The sequence below is a fragment of the Heterodontus francisci genome, chromosome 34 (genome assembly GCF_036365525.1).
Source record: "Heterodontus francisci isolate sHetFra1 chromosome 34, sHetFra1.hap1, whole genome shotgun sequence".
Classification (NCBI taxonomy): Eukaryota; Metazoa; Chordata; class Chondrichthyes; order Heterodontiformes; family Heterodontidae; genus Heterodontus; species Heterodontus francisci.
The window spans coordinates 19,801,279-19,822,947 of NC_090404.1; the positions used below are offsets into that span (position 1 = coordinate 19,801,279).

General features: G+C 45.5%; 2 protein-coding genes and 1 pseudogene across 6 annotated transcripts in view; 2 read left to right on the plus strand and 1 right to left on the minus strand.

Annotated features, from left to right (window-relative positions):
* The window catches only part of LOC137349170 (zinc finger protein 850-like), a 92,698-nt gene that overhangs the window by 18,352 nt on the left and 52,677 nt on the right, over window positions 1-21,669 (minus strand). The window lies entirely within an intron of this gene.
* Window positions 1,145-20,929, plus strand: LOC137349148 (zinc finger protein 774-like). 5 transcript variants are annotated; one of them, XM_068014552.1, is made up of 3 exons: window positions 1,145-1,201; window positions 1,984-2,082; window positions 8,771-10,064. In XM_068014552.1, exon 3 carries the CDS (start codon window positions 9,133-9,135, stop codon window positions 10,057-10,059), a length of 927 nt encoding a protein of 308 aa, XP_067870653.1. In that variant the 5' UTR covers window positions 1,145-1,201; window positions 1,984-2,082; window positions 8,771-9,132; the 3' UTR covers window positions 10,060-10,064. The 5 variants fall into 5 exon arrangements, 3 of the variants coding, with proteins under 3 accessions (XP_067870653.1, XP_067870651.1, XP_067870652.1); XR_010969254.1 differs by lacking the exon at window positions 8,771-10,064 and adding an exon at window positions 17,313-20,929 and having other exon boundaries at window positions 1,163-1,414; XR_010969255.1 differs by lacking the exon at window positions 8,771-10,064 and adding an exon at window positions 13,606-14,630 and having other exon boundaries at window positions 1,163-1,414.
* On the plus strand, window positions 12,743-13,448 carry LOC137349154 (jerky protein homolog; annotated as a pseudogene).

A 21,669-nucleotide genomic window follows, 5' to 3' on the forward strand; every position in this document is an offset into this window, starting at 1 on the left:
ATTCAAGGCTATGGGCCAAGTGCTGGCAAATGGGATTAGGTAGACAGGTCAGGTGTCTTTAACGCATCGGTGCAGACTCGATGGGCCGAAGGGCCTCTTCTGCACTGTATTATTCTGTGATTTTGTGATATTGAGAGGGGTAGAAGAAGTGAGAGACCTTGGAGTGCATGTCCACAGGTTTCCGAAGATGGCAGGACAGGTAGATAGAGTGGTGAAGAAGGCATATGGAATGCTTTCCTTTATTGGCCGAGGTTTAGAATACAAAAGCAGGGATGTAATGCTGTAACTGTATAAAAAGCTGGTTAGGCCACAACTGGAGCATTGCATGCAGTACTGGTCAGCACATTACAGGAAGGACATAATTCCTCTGGAGAGAGCACAGGGGAGATTTACAAGAATGTTGCCAGGGCTTGAAAGTTGCAGCTATGAGGAAAAATTGGATAGTGTAGGGTTATTTTCCTTAAAACAGAGGAGGCTGAGGGATGACTTAATTGAGGTGTATAAAATTGAGGGGCCGAGGTAGAGTAGAAAGGAAGGACCTGTTTCCCCTGGCAGAGAGGTCAATTACCAGGGAGCACAGATTTAAGGTGATTGATAGAAGGATTAGAGGGGACATGAGGAAAATCTTTTTCACCCAGAGGGTGGTGGGTGTCTGAAATTCACTGACAGGAATGGTGGTGGAGGCAGAAACCCTCAATTCTTTGAGTAGGTACCTGGACATGTACCTGAAGTGCTGTAACCGCAAAGCTATGGACCAGGTGCTGGAAGGTGGGATTAGATTGGGCGGCTGGTTTTTACGGCCGGCACGGACACGACGGGCCGAATGGCTTCCTTCTGTGCCATAGTTTTTCGACGGTACCCAAAAGATCAGAAGCAATGTTGTGGATTGTTCTGATTGGGAGTGGCGTCCATCTTTTCATGGGGCAGTGGCGCTTCATTTTGCCTCCCTCGTAGCGTTGGAGCAGATTTGCCCCCAACAATGATGGCGGTGATGAGGGCGGGGTCTGACATTTCTCCTCTGACCGCAGCTGGTGCGCGTGCGCGAAGGCGCGCCGAGCGTTTTCTATCGGGAAGTTTGGGCGGGAGTTGGTTAACGGTCGCCGGCGTTGTCATGGTTACCAGGGGGCGGGCGGAGGCGGAGCATGGTAACGGCGCGCGCGCGCCGGCAGAGGTGGGCCATCGAGCTCGAGCTGAGCAGCAGGTCAGCGGCCAGGAGCAAGGCCGCGGAGAGAGCCTGGGGCTCGAGTGGGAGGCGGCAACCGGCAGGCCCCTCTCCTGGGGAGGACACAACACTGACTGAGGCCACCTGAAACACGGGGATTTTAACGTCACAGCCTTTGAGGGGGAGGCAATGGGTGCGAGAAAACCTGGTTGATAATGACTGGTCTTGGATGGGTTTTGGTGTCTCCAGTGGGTGAGGTTCAGATTTTCCACCAGTCCCTTTGAGGAAAGGACTGGCTGCAAGTTTTTACTCATTCATTCTTGGGATGTGGGCGTCACTGGCAAAGCTGGTATTTATTACCCTGTCCCTAGTCTCCCCTTGAGAAGGTGCTGGTGGTGGGCGGCCGCCTCCTTGAACCGGTTTCATACGACTGAGTGGCTCGTCCGGCCACTTCAGGGGCAGTTAATATTCAACCATGTTAGTGTAAGACTTCAGACACATATACAGACCCAGAGCGGGTCAGGTCGGCAGGTTTCCAACTTTCGAGGGGCATTAACGAACCAATATTATGCCAATTGTGAAAGACTGGACTATCCGGTCCTTTATCCCTTTGCTAATCGTGGGATCTTGCTATGCACAGTTTGGGGTGCCCACGTTATGCGACGTTACAAGAGTGAATACACATTTTAAAGATGCTTAATTGGCTGTAAAGTGCTTTGGAACACCCTGAGGTCGGGAAAGGTGCTATGTAAATACACATTCTTCAGCAATCCAACAGCTTCATGTTCACTTCTACTGATAACCAACTTTTTTTTTCCCAGATTCATGGTGCGATTCGAACTCATGGCCTCTGGATTAATGTAACAAAACCACTAGTAGCACCAAGTGCTGCGCGACAGAGTCCTTAACTCAGGAATTTGGTAAGTGTAGGAGCTTCAAGGGTTGATCTCTTAAAATCTAGTCAAGTTTGCATTTAGCTTAACTTTAGCATTAAATTGTAGTTTATTTCAGTCTTAGTGGTAAACAAGCTGCTTGCTTTCAGCTACACATCTAATTCCTTAGGTAGCTAGTTAGAACTGGTTCCCTAGTCAGCAGGGCCTGACTCGGGTCCATGGAATTCTAGCTAGTATAAATACAGGATGTTTTGTTAACGCACAAAGTAAGCAGCATAAAGATCTGCTCGACTGAGTGCTGAACTGGGGAATTTGCTAAATGTGGGAATTTAGTGCAGTGAGGGGGGAGGTGCTGTTCTGGTCTTTTACAGAACAAGCAGTGATCCCAGAGAGGGAGCTGGAGACAGTGAGAGCTGAAACCTAGAGGCATCAATTAGGGAGCAGGTAGGTGATTGGTCAGTTTTAATTTTCTTTTCCTTTTCTAAACAGGGGGAATAGTTAAACTGGTACTGGTGAGATATATAGGTATTGTATTAAATTTGTAGGTTAGCTAATTAAATTACTTAATATAACTATAAATTATCAATTTTGTTTCTAAACTTGAAAGCTCCATTCTTTCTTTGGCCTCCTTATCTCGACGGACGATGGGTAAGCGCCTGGAGGTGGTCAGTGGTATGTGGAGCAGCGTCTGGAGTGGCTATAAAGACCAATTCTAGAGTGACAGGCTCTTCCACAGGTGCTGCAGACCAACAAAGGCAACCCGTGGCACCCAATCTCTACGCCAATTGAGCTGGACTTATAACCCGTAACTGCTGCCTTCCGTGTTGTTTCAGTCGCTGTGAGGCGACTATGGAGTGACCTCTCCATGGCGCATGCCTGGGCGAATGTATGGAGGTTGAGAGTTGCCCAAGCGTCAAAACCCCCCTCTCGGCCTTTCTGGTGGGGTCCAAAGGAGTGCAGAGCACAACGTTTGGCACTGGTATGGCTGCAGGAACTGCCGGTAACGTGCCAAAGGTGACACATGACCGCCTACGGGGTTCCGCTCCGGATTTTCTGTTAGGGTTTTTTTTCTGTGGGGTTGTTAGGGCCCCTACACAGGTGTTGGAGGATACTTGAAAGCTAATTAGTTAGATAAAACATAATAGAGATGGCAGGGCAGGTGATGTGTTGCAGTTGTACCATGTGGTAGCTGGTGGATGCAGCTCAGAGTTGATGAGCTGGAGTCTGAGATTCAGACTCTGAGCCACATCAGGGAAGGGGAAAGTCACTGGGCACTTTGTTTCAGGAGGCAGTCTTAGGCTAGGTACTTCAGATTTGGTCCATGATCAGGGACAGGAAGATGTGACTCTGAGGGGACCCAGAAGGTAGAATTAGTTTAGTTTAGTTTAGAGATACAGCACTGAAACAGGCCCTTTGGCCCACCGAGTCCGTGCCGACCATCAACCACCCATTTATACTAATCCTACACTAATATTCCTACCACATCCCCAACTGTCCCTATATTTCCCTACCACATATCTATACTAGGGGAAATTTATAATGGCCAATTTACCTATCAACCTGCAAGTCTTTTGGCTGTGGGAGGAAACCGGAGCACCCGGCGAAAACCCACGCAGACACAGGCAGTACCCAGAATTGAACCCGGGTCGCTGGAGCTGTGAGGCTGCGGTGCTAACCACTGCGCCGCCTTATCTAAGGAAGGACCTGCTTGCAGTGGAGGCAGTACAGTGAAGGTTCACTAAATTGGTCCCTGGATGAGAGGGTTGTCCTATAATTGGAGGCTGAGTAAATTGGGTCTTATCTTTTCTGAAGTTTAGAAGAATGAGAGGTGGTCCCATTGAAATATTCAAGTTTCTGAAGGGGCTTGACAGGGTAGATACTGAGAGATTATTTCCCCTGGCTGGGGAGCCTAGAACACGGGGGTACTGTGTTTCAGGATGAGGGCCAATCATTTAGGACAGAAATGAGGAAATATTTCTTCACTCAAAGGGTTGTGGAATCTTTGGAATTCTCTACCACAGAGAGTTGTGGATGCCTTTGTGGAATATACTTAAGTCTGAGACAGGCAGATTTTTGGTGTCTCAAGGAATCAAGGGATATGGGGAGCAGGTGGAAAGTGGAGTTGATGCCCAATATAAGGTACCACATAAACAGCTGGTTGAGAAAATTGAAGCTCATGAAATAGGAGGGTCAGTGTCCAATTGGATTAAAAAATGGGCTGAAGGATAGAAAACAGTGAGTGGTAGTAAATGGTTGCTTTTCAGACTGGAGGATGGTAGACACTGTAGTTTTTTTTGCTACATGTAAATGACTTGGATCTTGAAATACAGAGTGGAATCCAAAAATTTGCAGATGGTGCCAAACTTGGAGGTGAGACAAATAGTGGGGATGATATGAACCACCTGCAACAGGATATAGATGGGTTAGCAGAATGGGCAGACAGATGGCAGATGGAATTTAATACTGACAAGTGTGAGGTGATGCATTTTGGCAGAAGGAATAGTTAGAGGCAATATATTCTTAATGGTACAATTCTGAAGAGTGTGCAGGAACAGAGGGACCTGGGGGTGTGTGTGCATCAATCTTTGAAGGGGGCAGGACATATTGTGAGATTAGTTAGTAAAGCATATGGGATCTTGGGCTTCATAAATCGAGGCATAGAGTACAAAAGCAGACAAGTTATGCTGAACCTGTATAAAATTCTGGTTGGGTCCCAACTGGAGTATTGCGTCCAATTCTAGTCACCACAGTTGAGGAAGGATGTGAGGATCTTTGAGAGAGTGCAGGGATGGAGGATTTTATTTACAAGGTTAGGTTGGAAAGCTGGGTTTGTTCTCAGAACAAAGGAGGTTGAGGGGAGATTTAATATAAGTGTACCAGATTATTATAGGCTTAGATAAGTTAGACTAGGAAAAGCTGTTTCCATTAACTAATGATACAAGGATCTGGCCAAAGTGGACTGGGAGCAGCTACTTGCAGGAAAGTCTACATCAGACCAGTGGGAGTCATTCAAAAAGGAAACAGTGAGAGTTCAGGGCCAACATGTTCTCGTAAAGGTGAAGGGGAGGACCAATAAGTCCAGGGAACCTGAATGTCAAGGGATATAGAGGATTGGATAAGGAAAGAAAAAGGAGGCTTATGGCAGATTCAGAGGGCTGAAACCAGCAGAGGCCCTAGAGGAGGATAGAAAGTGTAGGGGGGACCTGATTGAGGGGATACCAAATTATGAGGGGCGTAGATAGGAAGAAACTTTCTCCCTTAGCGGAGGGATAAATAACCAGGGGGCATAGATTTCAGGTAAGAGGCAGGAGGTTTAGAGGAGTTGAGGAAAAAAATTTTCGCCCAGAGGGTGGTTGGAATCTGGACCATATTGCCTGAAGGGGTGGCGGAGGCAGGAACCATCAACGTTTAAGAAGTATTTAGACGAGCACTTGAAACTTCATAGCATGCAAGGCTATGGGACAAGTGCTGGAAAATAGGATTAGCATAGATGGTCGGCATGGACACGGTGGGCCGAAGGGCCTGTTTCTTTGCTGTATGACTCTGACGAGAGGACACAGATTGAAGGTTTTGGGCAATAGATGCAAGGGAATATGAGGAAGCACTTGTTTTGTGCAGCGAGTGGTAATGACCTGGAACTCGCTGCCACTAGGGTGGTGGAAGCAGAGATACTCGATGTCTTAAAGAGGAAGTTGGATGGCCACCTGAGATAAATGGACTTGCAGGGTGACAGGGATTGAGTTTAGAGCGGGACTGACAGCATAGCTCTATGGAGTGCCGGCAAGGACTTGATGGGCTGAATTGCCGCCTCCTGTGCCGTAAATGACTATCATACTATCATATTGTACCCCTCAACACTCACATTTTAAGGAACTCAGATTTGACCGTATCTGGCACGCAGCTGGTTTGGCCATTCATTACCAGAGCCGGCTGCACCACACATCAAGCTCTATCTGGCCCTGCTCTCCTCTGCCAAAACTGCTCACTATTTCAGGATCATTCCTGAAAGCAAAGATAACCCCAGCTTCTTTTCACCACGACCGTGTCCCTAAACTCCTCTCTCCTGATCTCAAACAAGTGCAAGGAGCTCATGGATTTCTTTGTCACTTTGATACAAAATTATGAGGGGCATTGATAGGATAGATAGGAAGAAACTTTTTCCCTTAGCAGCGGGGTCAATAACCAGGGGGCATAGATTTAAGGTAAGGGGCAGGAGGTTTAGAGTGGAGTTGAGGAAAAATGTTTTCACCCAGAGGGTGGTTGGAACCTGGAACACACTGCCTGAAGGGGTGGTAGAGGCAGGAACCCTCATAACATTTAAGAAGTATTTAGATGAGCACTTGAAACGCCATAGCATATAAGGCCATGGGCCACGTGCGGGAAAATTGGATTAGATTGGATGGGTGCTTGATGGTCGGCGCAGATGCGTTGGGCCGAATGGCTTGTTTCTTTGCTGTATAATTCTATGACTCTAATACTGAGACCATCCATTCAGCTGCATCCTCTTCTCCACCAAACTAAACATCCCCTGAGGTTCCCTCTTCCCTCACCCTGAACGTGTGTCTTTGTCTGGTTTCTCTCCCATCATGTCCTCTCCAAGCTCATCTTATCCATGAGACCCACCTCCTTCTCTCTCGCCCCCATTCCCACTAAACTGCTCATCAACCAACTTCCCTTCCTGGCCCTGTGCTAACTGACATTGGAAACAGTTCCCTTTCCTCGAGTATTTCCTGCTCCTTTTTAAAACTGTCAATTTCACTCACCTCCTCAAAAGCCCCACCCACAACTCCTCAATCCTTGTAAACTACCACCTCATCTTCAACCTCTGATTCCTCTCCATAGTCACTGAATGTCTCTATGCCTCCCAAATACGTGCCCATGCTTCCCGTAACTCCATGTTTGAACCTTTCCAATCAGGTTTCCGTCCCTGCCACAGCACTGAAACACTCGAATCCATCCCACAAAGGACATCCTCTGTGTCTATGGGACACTATCCCTCTTTAGATTTCTTGACCTCCCAGTCAACCACACCATCCTCCAAGGCCTCTCCTCCATTGTCCAGCTGAGTGGGACTGACTTTACTTGGCTCCATATCAGACATATTCAATCATAGCCATAGAATCTCTAGCAATGGCTTCTCTTCTCACCCCATTACCTTTTGAGTTTCCCAAGGATCTATCGATGGCCCCTTCTATCCCCCATCTATCTGCTGCCCCCTGGTGCCTTCATCCGAAGAGAGACGTCAGGTTCCATATGTACGCTGATGACACACATCTCTGCATCACCACCACCTCTCTTGAGCCTTCAGTGTTTGTGTTGTCAGCCTGCTTGTCTATTCTAATGCTCTTCTCACTGACCTCTACCCTGCATAAACCTCAGCTCATCCAAACTCTGCTGCCTTTTACCCCAACCATCACAAAGTCCCACTCATCCATCACTACTGTGCTCACTGATCTACAATGGCTCCAGCTCCACCAATGCCTCTATTTTAAAATTCTCATCTCTGGTTCAAATCCCTTCAAGGCCTCACCCCTCCCTACATCTGTAACCTCCTCCAGCTGTACAACCCTCAGAGAACTCTGCATTCCTCCAACTCTGGCCTCTGTCCCATTGGCTGTGCCTTCGGTCATCAACCCTAAGCTCTGGAATTCCTTCCCTGTACCTCTCTGACGGTCCACATCGCTCCTCCTTTAAAACCCTCCTAAAAATCTACATCTTTGACCAAGCTTTTAGTCAGTATTCCTAATTACCCTCCTTTAGTTCAGTGTCAGTTTTTGTCTGATTTGTCAGTTTATGCTCTGAGATGCTGCTCGGGACACTTCCCTATCTTAAAGGTATGATGTAAATGAAAGTTATTTTTAAATTGCATTGTTACAGACAGGGGAAGTCAGTAATAAAACAATATTTGGATAAAATGGAGTTAAGTTACAGATCAGCCATGATCTCATTGAATGGCAGAGGCTCGAGGGGCTAAATAGCCGACTCCTGATTCTATGTCCCTAATAAACTTGGGCTCAAATACAGCTGATGAATGGAAAGTCATGGGAGATCTAGGGAGAAGGCACTGCAATAGGAAACCAGCACTTGAGCAGAGCTAGAGTGTGGGGGGAGTTTGGGGAGAAGGTACATAAAAATTGGAGTAGGCCATTCAGCCCTTGAGCCTGCTGCACCATTCAATTCGATCCTGGCTGATCAATTAGTCTCTCTTCCCTTGAAGAAATCAAGATTTATTTGACATCTATCCAGATTATTAAACTCCAGCCCAGTTATAGGGGTTATTGCCAGCAGAAACAAACCCCAACTATCAAAATGAATAGGTTCAGCCCTGGATGTGATTTAACAGCAGCAATAATAACAGAATCCAACCCCTGCAGTCACCTATGAACTTGCTGGTGTTTCAGCAGGATGGATGACCGAGTGAATCCCTTCCCACACACGGAGCAGGTGAACGGCCTTTCCGTCTGAACGTGCAGGTGTCTCAGCAGGTGGGATGATTGAGTAGAGGAGGGAGAGAACTGGCAGTGGAGGAAAGAAATGCTGCAGATGGTGCAATGGGTTTGGATTTCAGCACAGGGAGGAGGGAGAGTGTCTGGAATGGGGATTTACAGCTTTGGGGGAACAAGAGAGGAAAATATGTTCCATTGAAGCTCGAATTGTCTGTTCTGAATTTCTATCCTGTACTGACAGTGGTGATTTTTGTAAACTCCTTTGACAGGGTATTAGAAAGGAAGGATTTACAGACATAACACTCAAACCAAACATTGCATAGAGATCTGACAGTCACTCGATTCATCAGGACCTGAATATCATCAGCCTTTGAATGTGGAAGGAGAAATGTTTGTCTGTTCTGTCTGTGGGAAAAGATCTCAAACATCAGTGTGACTGGAAAAGCGCCGAGAGACACACACACACCCGAGTGAGAGTGTTCCAGTGACTGACTGTGGAAAGGGCTTTAACCGTCTCACAGCCTGAAAAAACATCGCACCATTAACAGTGGGGAGAAACCGTACATGTGTACGGTGTGTGAACGGGGCTTCAACTGATCATCCAACCTGGAGAGACACTGACACCCCTGCCATGGAGAAACCGTGGAAATGTGGGGACTGTGGGAAAGGATTCAGTTACCCATCTGAACTGGAAACTCATCGACGCAGACACACTGGGGAGAGGCCGTTCACCTGCTCCATGTGTGGGAAGGGATTCACTCAGTCATCTGATCTGCTGACACACCAGCGAGTTCACACTGATCAGCGACCTTTTAAATGTTCTGACTGCGAGAAGGGCTTTAAAAGCAGAAATGAGCTGCTGAGACACCAACGCACTCACACTGGGGAGAAGCCGTTCACCTGCTCCGTGTGTGGGAAGGGATTCACTCGGTCATCGAACCTGCTGGCACACCAACGCACTCACACCGGGGAGAGGCCATTCACCTGCTCTGAATGTGGGAAGGGATTCACTTATCCATCCCACCTGCTGGCACACAAGCGAGTTCACACCGGGGAGAGGCCGTTCACCTGCTCTGTGTGTGGGAAGGGATTCATTCAGTTATCCCACCTGCTGACACACAAACTTGTTCACACTGATCAGAGACCTTTTAATTGTTCTGACTGTGAGAAGAGCTTTAAAAGCAGAAATGATCTGCTGAAACACCAACGCACTCACACCGGGGAGAGACTGTTCACCTGCTCTGATTGTGGGAAGGGATTCACCAATGCATCCAACCTGCTGACACACCAGCGACTTCACACTGGGGAGAGGCCATTCACTTGCTCCGTGTGTGGGAAGGGATTCACTCAGTTATCCTCTCTGCTGACGCACCAACTTGTTCACACTGATCAAAAACCTTTTCAATGTTCCAACTGTGAGAAGAGCTTTAAAAGCAGAAACTACTTGATGCAACACCAGCGGGTTCACACTGGGGAGAGGCCATTCACCTGCTCCATGTGTGGAAACAGATTCAATAATTCATCAAACCTGCTGACACACCAGCGAGTTCACAAATGACTGCAGGGATTGGATTTTGTTATTGCTGCTGTTAATCACATCCAGAACTGAATCATGTTCATTCTGACAGTGCTTGTTTCTGCTGATGTTAATAACGCCTACAACTAGGCTAGAGTTTAATATTCTGCTTTTGTCTCCCTCAGTTGTGGGTGATATTTGCCCCTATTCTCCTGGACTTAATCCAATATTCCACAATATTCCAAACTGGGTTCAATGTAAGATGCATCATCCAAGGCTACAGGCCAAGTGCTGGAAAATGGGATTAGAATAGGTAGATGTTTGATGGCCGGCACAGACACGATAGACCGAAGGGCCTGTTTCTGTGCTATATGAGTCTGACTGTATGGTTCGAGGAGTCAGACATCATTAACCCCTAGACCTACACTGACCAGTAAAACCCCAGACAGTTCCTTAGTAAGCTTTCCTCTGGTTCCTCACCAAGGATACTGAAACCCAGCTTTCTTACAGTCCACGCCTGGAGGCCCCACTCCCTGAGCCTACAACCTTCAGCAGGGTCAATGGTGGAGTTCCACAGCGGACGTGATCCTGCAGTAACTGTCAGGATTACACCCCCCTGGATATTCCGGGTCATGTATTTTTAGTAATCCTGGTGTCTAACATTCACACATCAATAAAACAGGGAATTCCTGGAAACACGCTGCAGGTCCTCCTTTATCTGGAGATCAAATGTCTGTTGTATATTTGCCAGCAGTTAACAGGCTCCTGTGAACTCCTCCATCTGCTATTTTAATGCAGACTTTAACCAATTTAATTTAAACAGGTTTGTTTTAAATGAGTTATCACCTGCATTAAAATGGTAGACTCTCAACTGTCACACGCATACATTAAAGTTTTGTAGAATAATCACAGTCATTTTCAACCTGGAAATTTAAACCTGCCGTTTCACTTTCAGTCAGGAACAGATCACAGTTTTACACCAGTCTCTGATTTAACAGCACGTTTCCAGCATTCACCGTTGTTCTTCCTGACTCGAAACACAGTTGTAAAGGAGCCTTCTGTTCTGTGCCCAGGAGCTCTTAAACATGGAGTGCATGTCCACAAATTCCTGAAGGGGGCTGGACAGGTCAGTAAGGTGGTTAAGAAGGCATAGGTGATGCTTTCTTTTATTGGCTGAGGCATAGGAAATAAAAACTCGGAGATTCTCCTGGAACTGTATAAAACATTGGTTAGACCACAGCTGGAGTACTGTGAGCAGTTCTGGTCGCTGCATTACAGGAAGACGGCTAGGACATTTTTTTCTTACAGGCCTCAGGATTAACCCACATGATGACTTTGCTGTCGGTGAAGAGAGATGAGGAAGACCAAAGTGTCGTTTGTCCCTCTCAGTGTGATCCTGACGAACTGTGTTCAGGCTGAAGTTCTGTTCCTGCCGTACGATCCTCCCCCCAGATTGTCCTTTCTGAGCTCCAGCTGGGTGATGCTAAACACTCGGGTGGGAAAGACAAAAATCTACAACAGTGTGTTTAAAACAAAGCTGATTTTAAAAATATTTAACCATAATATTAAACTCCAGCCAAGTTATAGGGATTATTCACATCAGTAGAAAGAAAGGCCAAATGTTCAAATAGAAACGTAGAAATGTTCTGACACAGAGGCCATTCAGCCCATCATGTCCACACTGGCCATTAAGAGTTATCCAGCCTAATCCCACTTTCCAGCTCTTGGTTTGTAGCCTCGTAGGTTACGGCTCCTCAATTGCATATCCAAGTATTTTTTAAATGTGATGAGTGTTGCTGCCTCGATCACCCTTTCAGACAGTGAGTTCCAAACACCAACCCTCTGGGTGAAAAGATTTCTCAACTGTCTTCCAATCCTTCTGCCAATTACTTTAAATTTATGTCCCCTGGTTATTAATCTCTCTGATAATGAAAATAGCTCCTTCCTATCCACTCTATCTCAACCCCTCATAACTTTATAAACCTCAGCTGCCTCTTTTCCAAAGAAAACAACCCTAGCCTAACCAATCTTTCCTCACAGCTAAAATTCTCCAATTCTGGCAACATCCTTGTAAATCTCCTCTGTACCCTCTCTAATGCAATCACATTCTTCCTGTAATGCAGTGACCAGAACTGCACGCAGTACTCCAGCTGTGGCCTAACCAGTGTTTTATACAGTTCCAGTATAATCTCCCAGCTCTTGTATCCTCTGCCTTGGCCAATAAAAGCAAGCATCACGTATGCATTCTTAACCACCTTATCTACCTGTGCAGCCACCTTCAGGAATTTGAGTACATGCACTCCAAGGTTCCTCTACACTTCTCAGTATCCTACCATTTATTTTGTTTTCTCTTGCTTTGTTTGCCCTCCACACTTCTCCAGATTGAACTCCATTGGTCATTTTCTGCCCAACTGACTAGTTCATTGATAACTTCCTGCAATCTGCAGCTTTCTTCCTCACTGTCAATTTTGTCTCATCTGTAAACTTCTTAATCACGCTCCCTACATTTAAGTCTAAAGCGTTGATATACAGAGTAAAATCTTTGTTAACTGGCATTTTACCAACCCAAAAGTTCCATTATCCGGAATTTCCAAAAACTTCCAAGATTTTCTCCCAATGCTGAATTTTCCCGAGTGCAGCCGACTGTTCTGGTCATTACTGTACTGTAGTTAGTGATGCTGCTGATAGTCATCTTAGTGGTGCTGTTGGCAGTCCATCTGTGCTTATGCAGTGTTGTCCTTTATCTCCCCATCCACCCAGTATGGCATCCAATAAAACATTGACAGGAAAAGGGGGAAAGTGGAAAAGGGTTGTGTTGATGCTACAGCAGAAAATAGACATTTGCAGGCGTCTTGAAAAAAGATGAAAACTGTAATGTGTTGATGAATGAATATAATGTTGGTTGATCAACCATATACAACATCTAGGATCAAAAGGACCAGTTGTTGAAATTCTTTGCTGGTTCTGAGACTAATAAAGCTGTGGAACAACACCGTCCTCTACATGAACCTAAATTAGAGCAGCTAGACAGTGTGTTGTATGAATAGTTTTTGTTGAAATGCTCAGAGGATGCCCCAGTCTCAGGCCCAATGCGTGTTGCAAAGGCAAAAGACTTTCATAAGCCAATGGAATTGACTGAACCATGTGCATTTTCCCATGGATGGCTTTCTTGCTGTGAAGAGCAGCATGGCATAAGAAGGCTAGATATAACCGGTGAACAAAAATCAGCTGACCATGAGGCTGCAGAAAAGTATTGTGATTTCTTCAACAAATTAGTTACTGAAAATGATTATGCATGGAACAAATTTATAACGCATCAAGCAGGCCTATTTTGGCACTGTTTGCCTAATTCTTCCCTAGTTGGTGCAAGTGAATCTAATGCTGCAGGTTTTAAGCAAAATAAAGACAATAACTCTGCTTGCATAAGCTAATGCCATGGGAATTCACTGAGTTAAGCTTTTGGTTCTGGCAAATATAATCATCCAATTGCATTTAAAGGTGTAAAACATTTAACTGTGATTAAAAAGCATAAAGTAATATATGGAGGGACATCTTTTATGATTAGTTTCGCTGTTTTTATACCTGCAGTAAAAGAAGATTTTAGAAACAAAAGTAAACCTGAAGATAGCAAAGCTATTCTTTTATTCAACAATTGTTGAGCTCACCCTCATGAATCGAAGTTCGTGTCTGGTAATATTTTTACCATCTTCCTGTCTGCCAAATGTTGCCTCATTGATTCAACCAATGGTGCAGGGCATCATCCTGGATATGAAATGTTTTTACAGGAGAGATTTCCTAAGAAAGTTAATCAATCATGAAGGCCCAATCCAAAACTTCCAATCAAATTATAATATTAAAGATGTAATTTTCAATGTGACTTGTACATGGAATTTGGTTAAAGGTGAAACATTAAGGAGGGCTTGGAGAAAACTGTGGCCCAGTGTTATATTTGCAGAAGTGTCTTCTGATGAAGAGGAATTTGAAGGCTTTAATGTTCACCATAAAAATATAAAAAATCACAAATTCCTGACAGTCTGAGGGATGTTTCTTCTACAAACCCAATCAAGCAGCTTAGTGAAAATGATGTAGAAGATTGGGTTGAAGTTGACAAGGAGGTTGAAGTGACACATGTTGTTAGTGATGTGGAAATAATGAGAGTCCTGAATGCTGAGAAGTCTAAGGAAACTGAAGAAGACTCTGCAGAAGAAGATTTTAGTGAGGAACAGAAAATAACTTGGGCTAATGCTGCTTCAGCATTTGATACATGAATCAAATTTACTGAAAGGCAGACTTGTTATTCTGCACAAGAGTTTATGCAGCTACATATTTTGCACTCTATTTTCATGCAAAAAAGACATGAGGTCAGTAGGCAAACTGATATCCCAAATCTTTTCAGGAAAGCTCCCAGGGCTTGCCATAGGCTCAGTACAGATTTTGTCAGTTTTAGTGTAATTTATGCATTAAGTTTACTGTTCTATGTATCATTACAGATTCAAGATTTCTGTATTGTACATTTTCTTGTTCTTTGCATGTAATCATTTCTATTAAAATTAAAACTATTGTGTTGCCTTGATAACCCAACTCTTCATTAACTGGAATTTGATTACCCGGCACCTCTCGGGTCAGACACATTCCAGATAACAAAGCTTTTACTGTACCACAAAAAGCAAAGGATCTGGTACTGAGCCCTGTAGAACTCCACTGAAAACAGGCTTCCAGTCATGGTTCAGTTCCGGATATGATTAACAGCAGAATCCAACACCTCCAGTTATATGTAAAATCACTGCTGTCTCAGCAGGTGAAAGGACCGAGTGAATCCCTTCCCCCACATGGAGCAGGTGCACGGTGTCTCATTTTGAACTCGCTGGTGTCTCTTCAGGGCAGATGAATGAGCGAATCTCTTTCCAAACTCGGAACAAGTGACTGGCCCCTCCCAGTGTGAGTTCGCTCGTGTGTCTGTAGATCCCTTCTCCTTTTAAATTTCTTTTCACAGTCAGAACATGTAAACAGTCTCTCCCTAATGTAAACTCGCTAGTGTGTCAGAAGGCTGGATAAATGAGTGAATCGTTCCCACACTCAGCAGGTGAATGGCCTGTCCCCAGTGTGAGTGCGTTGGTGTGGCTGCAGATCTGTTATCTTTTTAAAGCTCTTCTCACAGTCATAACATTTAAAAGGTCGTTCCACAGTGTGAACTCGCTGGTGGGTACAGAGGCCGGATGAACATGTAAATCCCTTCCCACACACGGAGCAGGAGATTGGCCTCTCCCCAGTGTGAGTGCATTGATGAGTTTCCAGCCTGGATGGGTAATTGAATCCCTTCCCACGTTTCCGTGGTGAAGGTGTCCTTGTGTCTCTCCCGGTTTGATGATCAATTGATGCCTCATCCACAATCAAAACACATGTATGGTTTCTTCCTACTGTGAATGGTGTGATGTGTTTTCAGGCTGTGTAACTGGTGAAAGCTCTTTCCACAGTCATTGCACTGGAACACTTTCACTTGGGTGTGTTTGGCTCAGTGCTTTTCTAATCGCATTTACATTTGAAAGCTTTTGAACAGACAACATTCTCTCCTCCTGCTTCCTGGCTCAGGATGGCCGCGTATGCATCCTCTTACATACTGCTCTGAGGAGAGGCAATATAGTTTAACACTTACAGCAACCTACAATCCACTGACATTACCGGGATAAGGAGACAGCGTTTAGAAAGACTCACCAACACGACTCCAATAAAACATCCCAGGAGGAAAAGGGGCAGCAGGGTGTGTGCCTGCCCTCATATCCCCCTGCCCAGGCCTGTCAGTCAAATTCCCCCATTCCTCCTACCGGCCGCGCATGCTCGGCTCACACCGCCGGCCCAGCTGATTAACGGCAGTTCAGGACCAATATGAAGGGCGGGGGCGGGACTGGAGGACTGAGCGGGCTGGGGTCCTCCAAGCAATCGGAGCGACTCAGAGCTCCTGTCCCTCCCCCTCTTGCTATTGGTCGGGAGCCGCCGTCAATCGGGCGGACATTATGAATGGACATTAGGGCAGCGCAGTGGTTAGCACCACAGCCTCACAGCTCCAGCGACCCGGGTTCAATTCTGGGTACTGCCTGTGTGGAGTTTGCAAGTTCTCCCTGTGACTGCGTGGGTTTTTGCCGGGTGCTCCGGTTTCCTCCCACAGCTGAAGACTTGCGGGTTGATAGGTAAATTGGCCATTATAAATTTCCCCTAGTATAGGTAGGGGAATTGAGGGAAGGTGGGGATGTGGTAGAAATATGGGATTAATGTAGGATTAGTATAAATGGGTGGTTGATGGTCGGCACAGACTCGGGCTGAAGGGCCTCTTTCAGTGCTGTATCTAAATAAAATAAATAGCTGCCAGGTCAGAGATTGCTGGCAGGAGCTTCAAGTACCGAGTACGCAGGTGCACTGCCGAAAAGTTTTTGGAGCATGCGGAACAGTGGTTGACGCACAGATGGTGGGTGTTGGATGTGGAAATTGGTCCCTGACTTACATTGACAGAGCAATTGAGAACTGATTTGTATCGGGGTAGGATTTGGATGTGGAAGTCAGTCCTTGAGCTCCTGTGTACGTCTTTTTCGTTGCATCAGATGGCGCAGGAGTGGAGATGGAGGAGAAGCTGCTGGGTTGAACTCGAATACCAGTCAGGCCCAACCATTTCCAATGTGAGACTGTCAAGAGAGGCAGATTCCAGGAGAGATGAGGTTGCTGAGCAGACAGTCTCAGTGCAATGTAAAAGAGTATTGTTTCAATAACAAGTATTTCTATAGAGGCTTTTAGTCCATTTTACATATACAGATTTTTAAAATTCATTCTTGGGATATGGGTGTCACTAGCCAGACCGGCATATATTGCCAATCCCCAGTTGCCCCTTGATAAGGTGATGGTGGGCCCTTCTTGAACCGCTGCAGTCCCTGAGGTGAAGGTGCTTCCACAATGGCGTTAGGGAAGATGTTGGAGGATTTTCACCTCGTGATGATGAAGGAACAGTGATGTATGTCCAACTCAGGATAATCTGTCATTTAGGGAAACTTGGAGGTGATGGTGTTCCAATGCACTGCTTTCTGAGTCCTTTTATCTTGTGGATGTTGCATGTCTGGAGTTGCAGATGTATAAAGTTCCTTTCCTCCTCCCCCAAAAATTCCAATGCGAGATTGTCAAGAGCGGTAGATTGGAGGGGAATGTGCAACAGGGCGCATGCATGACCATCCTGGATCAGGAGGCAGAAGGGGAGAATGTTGTGAATTTCTATTTTGGCTCACCGTGATGGCTTTTGTAAACTCCTTTTACAGGGTCTAAGAATGGGAGGATTTGCAGATGGAAATGTCAAGCTCAAAATCATATCAAGATCTGACAGTCACTCGATTCATCAGAACTTGAATATCATCGGCTTTTGAATGTGGAAGGAGAGACTTTTGTCTATTCTGACTGTGCGAAAAGATTTCAAACATCAGTGTGACTGGAAACAAACTGAGACACATACCCGAGTGAAAGTGTTCCAGTGCACTGACTATGGAAAGACCTTTCACTAGTTACAGAGTCTGAAAAAACATCACACCATTGACAGCGGGGAGAAACCATTGAGGTATTCTATGTGTAGATGAGGCTTCAACTGATCACCCAACCTGGAGAGGCACAAGGACACCTGCACCACAGAGAAACAGTGGAAATGTGGGGACTGTGGGAAGGTATTCAATTGCCCATCCCAGCTAGAAATTCATGGACAAACTCACACTGGGGAGAGGCTGTTCACCTTCTCCATGTGTGGGAAGTCAGTCATCCACCCCTGCTGAGACATCAGCTAGTTCACAATTGGGAGAGGCCATTTAAATGTTATGACTGTGAGAAGAACTTTAAAGGGAAAAGTGGTCTACAGACACACCAACGCACTGACACTGGGGCTAGGCCATTCACCTGCTCTGAATGTGAGAAAGGATTCACGAAAGCATCCAACCTGCTGAGACACCAACAAGTTCACACTGGGGAGAGGCCGTTTAAATGTTCTGACTGTGAGAAGAGCTTCAAAAGGAAACAATCTGCAGACACACCAACACACTCACACTGGGTAGAGGCCATTCACCTGCTCCGAGCGTGGAAAGGGATTCACTCGGTTATCCCACCCGCTGAGACACCAGCGAGTTCACATATAACTGCAGGGGTTGGATTCTGCTGTTATTGCTGTGTTGATCACATCCAGAACTGAATCATGACTGGAAGCCTGTTTCCCGTGGGGTTCCACAGGGCTCAGTACCAGATCCCTTGCTTTTTGTATTATTCATCAATGATTTAGACTTCAAAGTAGGGGGCATAATTAAGAATGAGACAGATAATTTGCAGATGAGACAAAAAGTGGCCATGTGGTTGACAGTGAGGAAGAAATGTGTAGACTGCAGGAAGATATCAATGAACTGGTCAGGTAGGCAGCCGGGTTAATTAAAGAAAGCCAGCATGGATTTCTTAAGGGAAAATCATGTTTAACTAACCTTCTACAGTTTTTTGAGTAGGTAACAGAGAGGGCTGATGAGGGCAATGCTATTGTGGTGGTGTACATGGACTTTCAAAAGGCGTTTGATACAGTGCCACACAACAGACTGGTGAGCACAGTTATAGCTCATGGAATAAAAGGGACGGTAGGAACATGGATACGGAATTGGCTGAGTGACAGGAAACAAAGTGTGGTGGTTATTGGACGATTTTCAGGCTGGAGGAAGGTTTGTAATGCAGTTCCTCAGGGGTGAGTGTTGGGACCCTTGCCTTTCCTGATATATATTTAGTGACTTGGGCCTTGGTGTAATAGCACAATTTCAAAGTTTGCAGATGATACAAAACTTGGAAGCATTGTGAACTGTGAGGAGGATAGTGTAGAACTTCAAAAGGTCATAGACAAGTTAGTGGAATGGGCAGACAGGTGGCAGATGAAGTTCAATACAGTGAAATGTGAAGTGATTTGGTAGGAAGAACATGGAGAGAGAATGTAAAACAACGGGTACAATTCTAAAGGGCATGCAGGAGCAGAGGGACTTGAGTGTATATGTGCATAAGTCACTGAAGGTGACAGGACAGGGTTGAGAGAGCAGTTAATAAAGTATACAGTATCCTGGGCTTTATTAATAGGGGCATAGAGTACAAGAGCAAGGAGGTTATGTTGAACTTGTACAAGACACTAGTTCAACCTCCGCTGGCAGTGGTATTGCATCCAGTTCTGGGCGCCACACTTTAGGAAAGATATGAGGGCATTGGAGAGAATGCAGAAAAGATTCACAAGAATGGTTCAAAGAATGAGGAACTTCAGTTACGAAAATAGATTCGAGAAGTTAGGACTGTTTTCCTTGGAGAAGAGAAGACTGAGAGGTGATTTGATAGAGGTATTCAAAATCATGAGATGTCTGGACAGAGTAAATAGGGAGAAACTGTTCCCACTCATGAAAGGATCGAGAATGAGAGGGCACAGATTTAAAGCAAAGGGCAAGAGAGGGCACTGATTTAAAGCAAAGGGCAAGAGAAGGCACAGTGGTTAGCACTGCAGCCTCACAGCTCCAGGGACCCAGGTTGGATTCTGGGTACTGCCTGTGTGGAGTTTGCAAGTTCTCCCTGTGACCGCGTGGGTTTTCGCCGGGTGCTCCGGTTTCCACCACCGCCAAAGACTTGCAGGTGATAGGTAAATTGGCCGTTGTAAATTGCCCCTAGTGTAGGTAGGTGGGAGGGAATATGGGATTACTGTAGGGTTAGTATAAATGGGTGGTTCTTGGTCGGCACAGACTCGGTGGGCCGAAGGGCCTGTTTCAGTGCTGTATCTCTAAATAAAAAGAGGCAGAAGTGACATGAGGAAAACCTTTTTCATGCAGCAAGTGGTTAAGGTCTGGAATGCACTGCCTGAGAGTGTGGTGGAGGCAGGTTCAATTGAAGTATTCAAAAGGGAATTAGACTGTTATATGAAAGGAAGAATGTGAAGGGTTAGGGGTAGAAGGCAGGGCAATGACACTAGATGAATTGCTATTTCAAAGATCTGATGCAGACACGATGGGCCTTCTGCACTGTAACAATTCTATGATTCTGTGAAATGACAAATGGAATTCAATCCAGAGAAGTGTGAGGTAATACATTTGGGGAGGGTGAAAAAGGCAAGGGAATACACAATAAATGGTAGGATACTGAGGAGTGTAGAGGAACAGAGGGACCTTGGAGTGCATGTCCACAGATCCCTGAAGGTGGCTGGACAGGCAGATAAGGTGGTTAAGAAGACATATGTGATGCTTGCTTTTATTGGATGAGGCATAGGATATAAGAGATGGGAGGTTATGCTGGAACTGTATAAAACGCTGGTTAGGCCTCAGCTGGAGTACTGTGTGCAGTTCTGTTCACCGCGTTACAGGAAGAATGTGATTGCATTAGAGAGGGTACAGAGGAGATTTACAAGGATGTTGCCAGGATTGGAGAAGTTTAGCTGTGAGGAAAGATTGGTTAGGCTAGGGTTGTTTTCTTTGCGATGGAAGAGGCTGAGGTTTATAAAATTATGAGGAGCTGTGATAGAGTGGATAGGAAGGAGCTGTTTCCATTATCAGAGAGGTCAATGACCAGGGGACATAAATTTGCAGAAATTGGCAGAGGATTGGAAGACAGTTGAGAAATCTTTTCACCCAGAGGGTTGGGGGGGTTGGTGTCTGGAACTCACTGTCTGAAAGGGTGATAGATGCAGCAATCCTCATCACATTTAAAAAGTACTTGGATTTGCAATTGAGGAGCCGTAACCTACGAGGCTACAGACCAAGAACTGGAAAGTGGGATTAGGCTGGATAACTCTTAACGGTCAGTGCAGGCATGATGGGTTGAATGGCCTCCTTCTGTGACATAACTTTTCTATTCTGAAAGTTGGGGTTTGTTTCTGCTGATGTGAATAATCCCTATAACGTGGCTGGAGTTTACTATACAGACAAATGTCAAATAAATCAGTTTTGTTTTAAATACACTGTTATAGATTTTTGTCTTTCCCACCTGAGTGTTTAGCATCACCTGGCTGGAGCTCAGAAAGGACAATCTGGGGGGAGGATCGTACGGCAGGAACAGAACTTCAGCCTGAACATAGTCCTTCAGGATCACACTGAGAGGGACAAATGGCACTTTGGTCTTTCTTGTCTCTTTTCACTGACACCAAAGTCCCCGTGTGGGTTAATCCTGAGGCCTGTAAGAAATGTGTCCCAGCCGCTCTCTTCCATGGTTCAGAGCTCCTGGGCACGGAACAGAAGGCTCCTTTACAACTGTGTTGAGTCAGGAAGAACAACGGTGAATGCTGGAAACGTGCTGTCAAATCAGATATTGGTGTAAAACTGTGATCTGTTCCTGACTGAAAGTGAAACAGCAGGTTTAGGTTTCCAGTCTGAAAATGATTGTGGTAATTATTCTACAAAACCTTAATGTATTTGTGTGACAATCGAGAGTCTACCATTTTAAGGCAGGTGTTAACTGATTTAAAATATACCTGTTTAAAATAAATTGGTTAAAGTCTGCATTAAAATAGCAGATGGAGGAGTTCACAGGAGCCTGTTAACTGCTGGTACAATTATACAACAGACACTTGATCTCCAGATAAAGAAAGACCTGCAGCGTATTTCCAGGAATTCCCTGTTTTATTTATGTGTGAGAGTTAGACAC

What these genes read in the sequence shown, in the direction of transcription:
- LOC137349148 (XM_068014552.1), top strand. Translation starts at nt 9,133, where the DNA reads ATGGAGAAACCGTGGAAATGTGGGGACTGTGGGAAAGGATTCAGTTAC.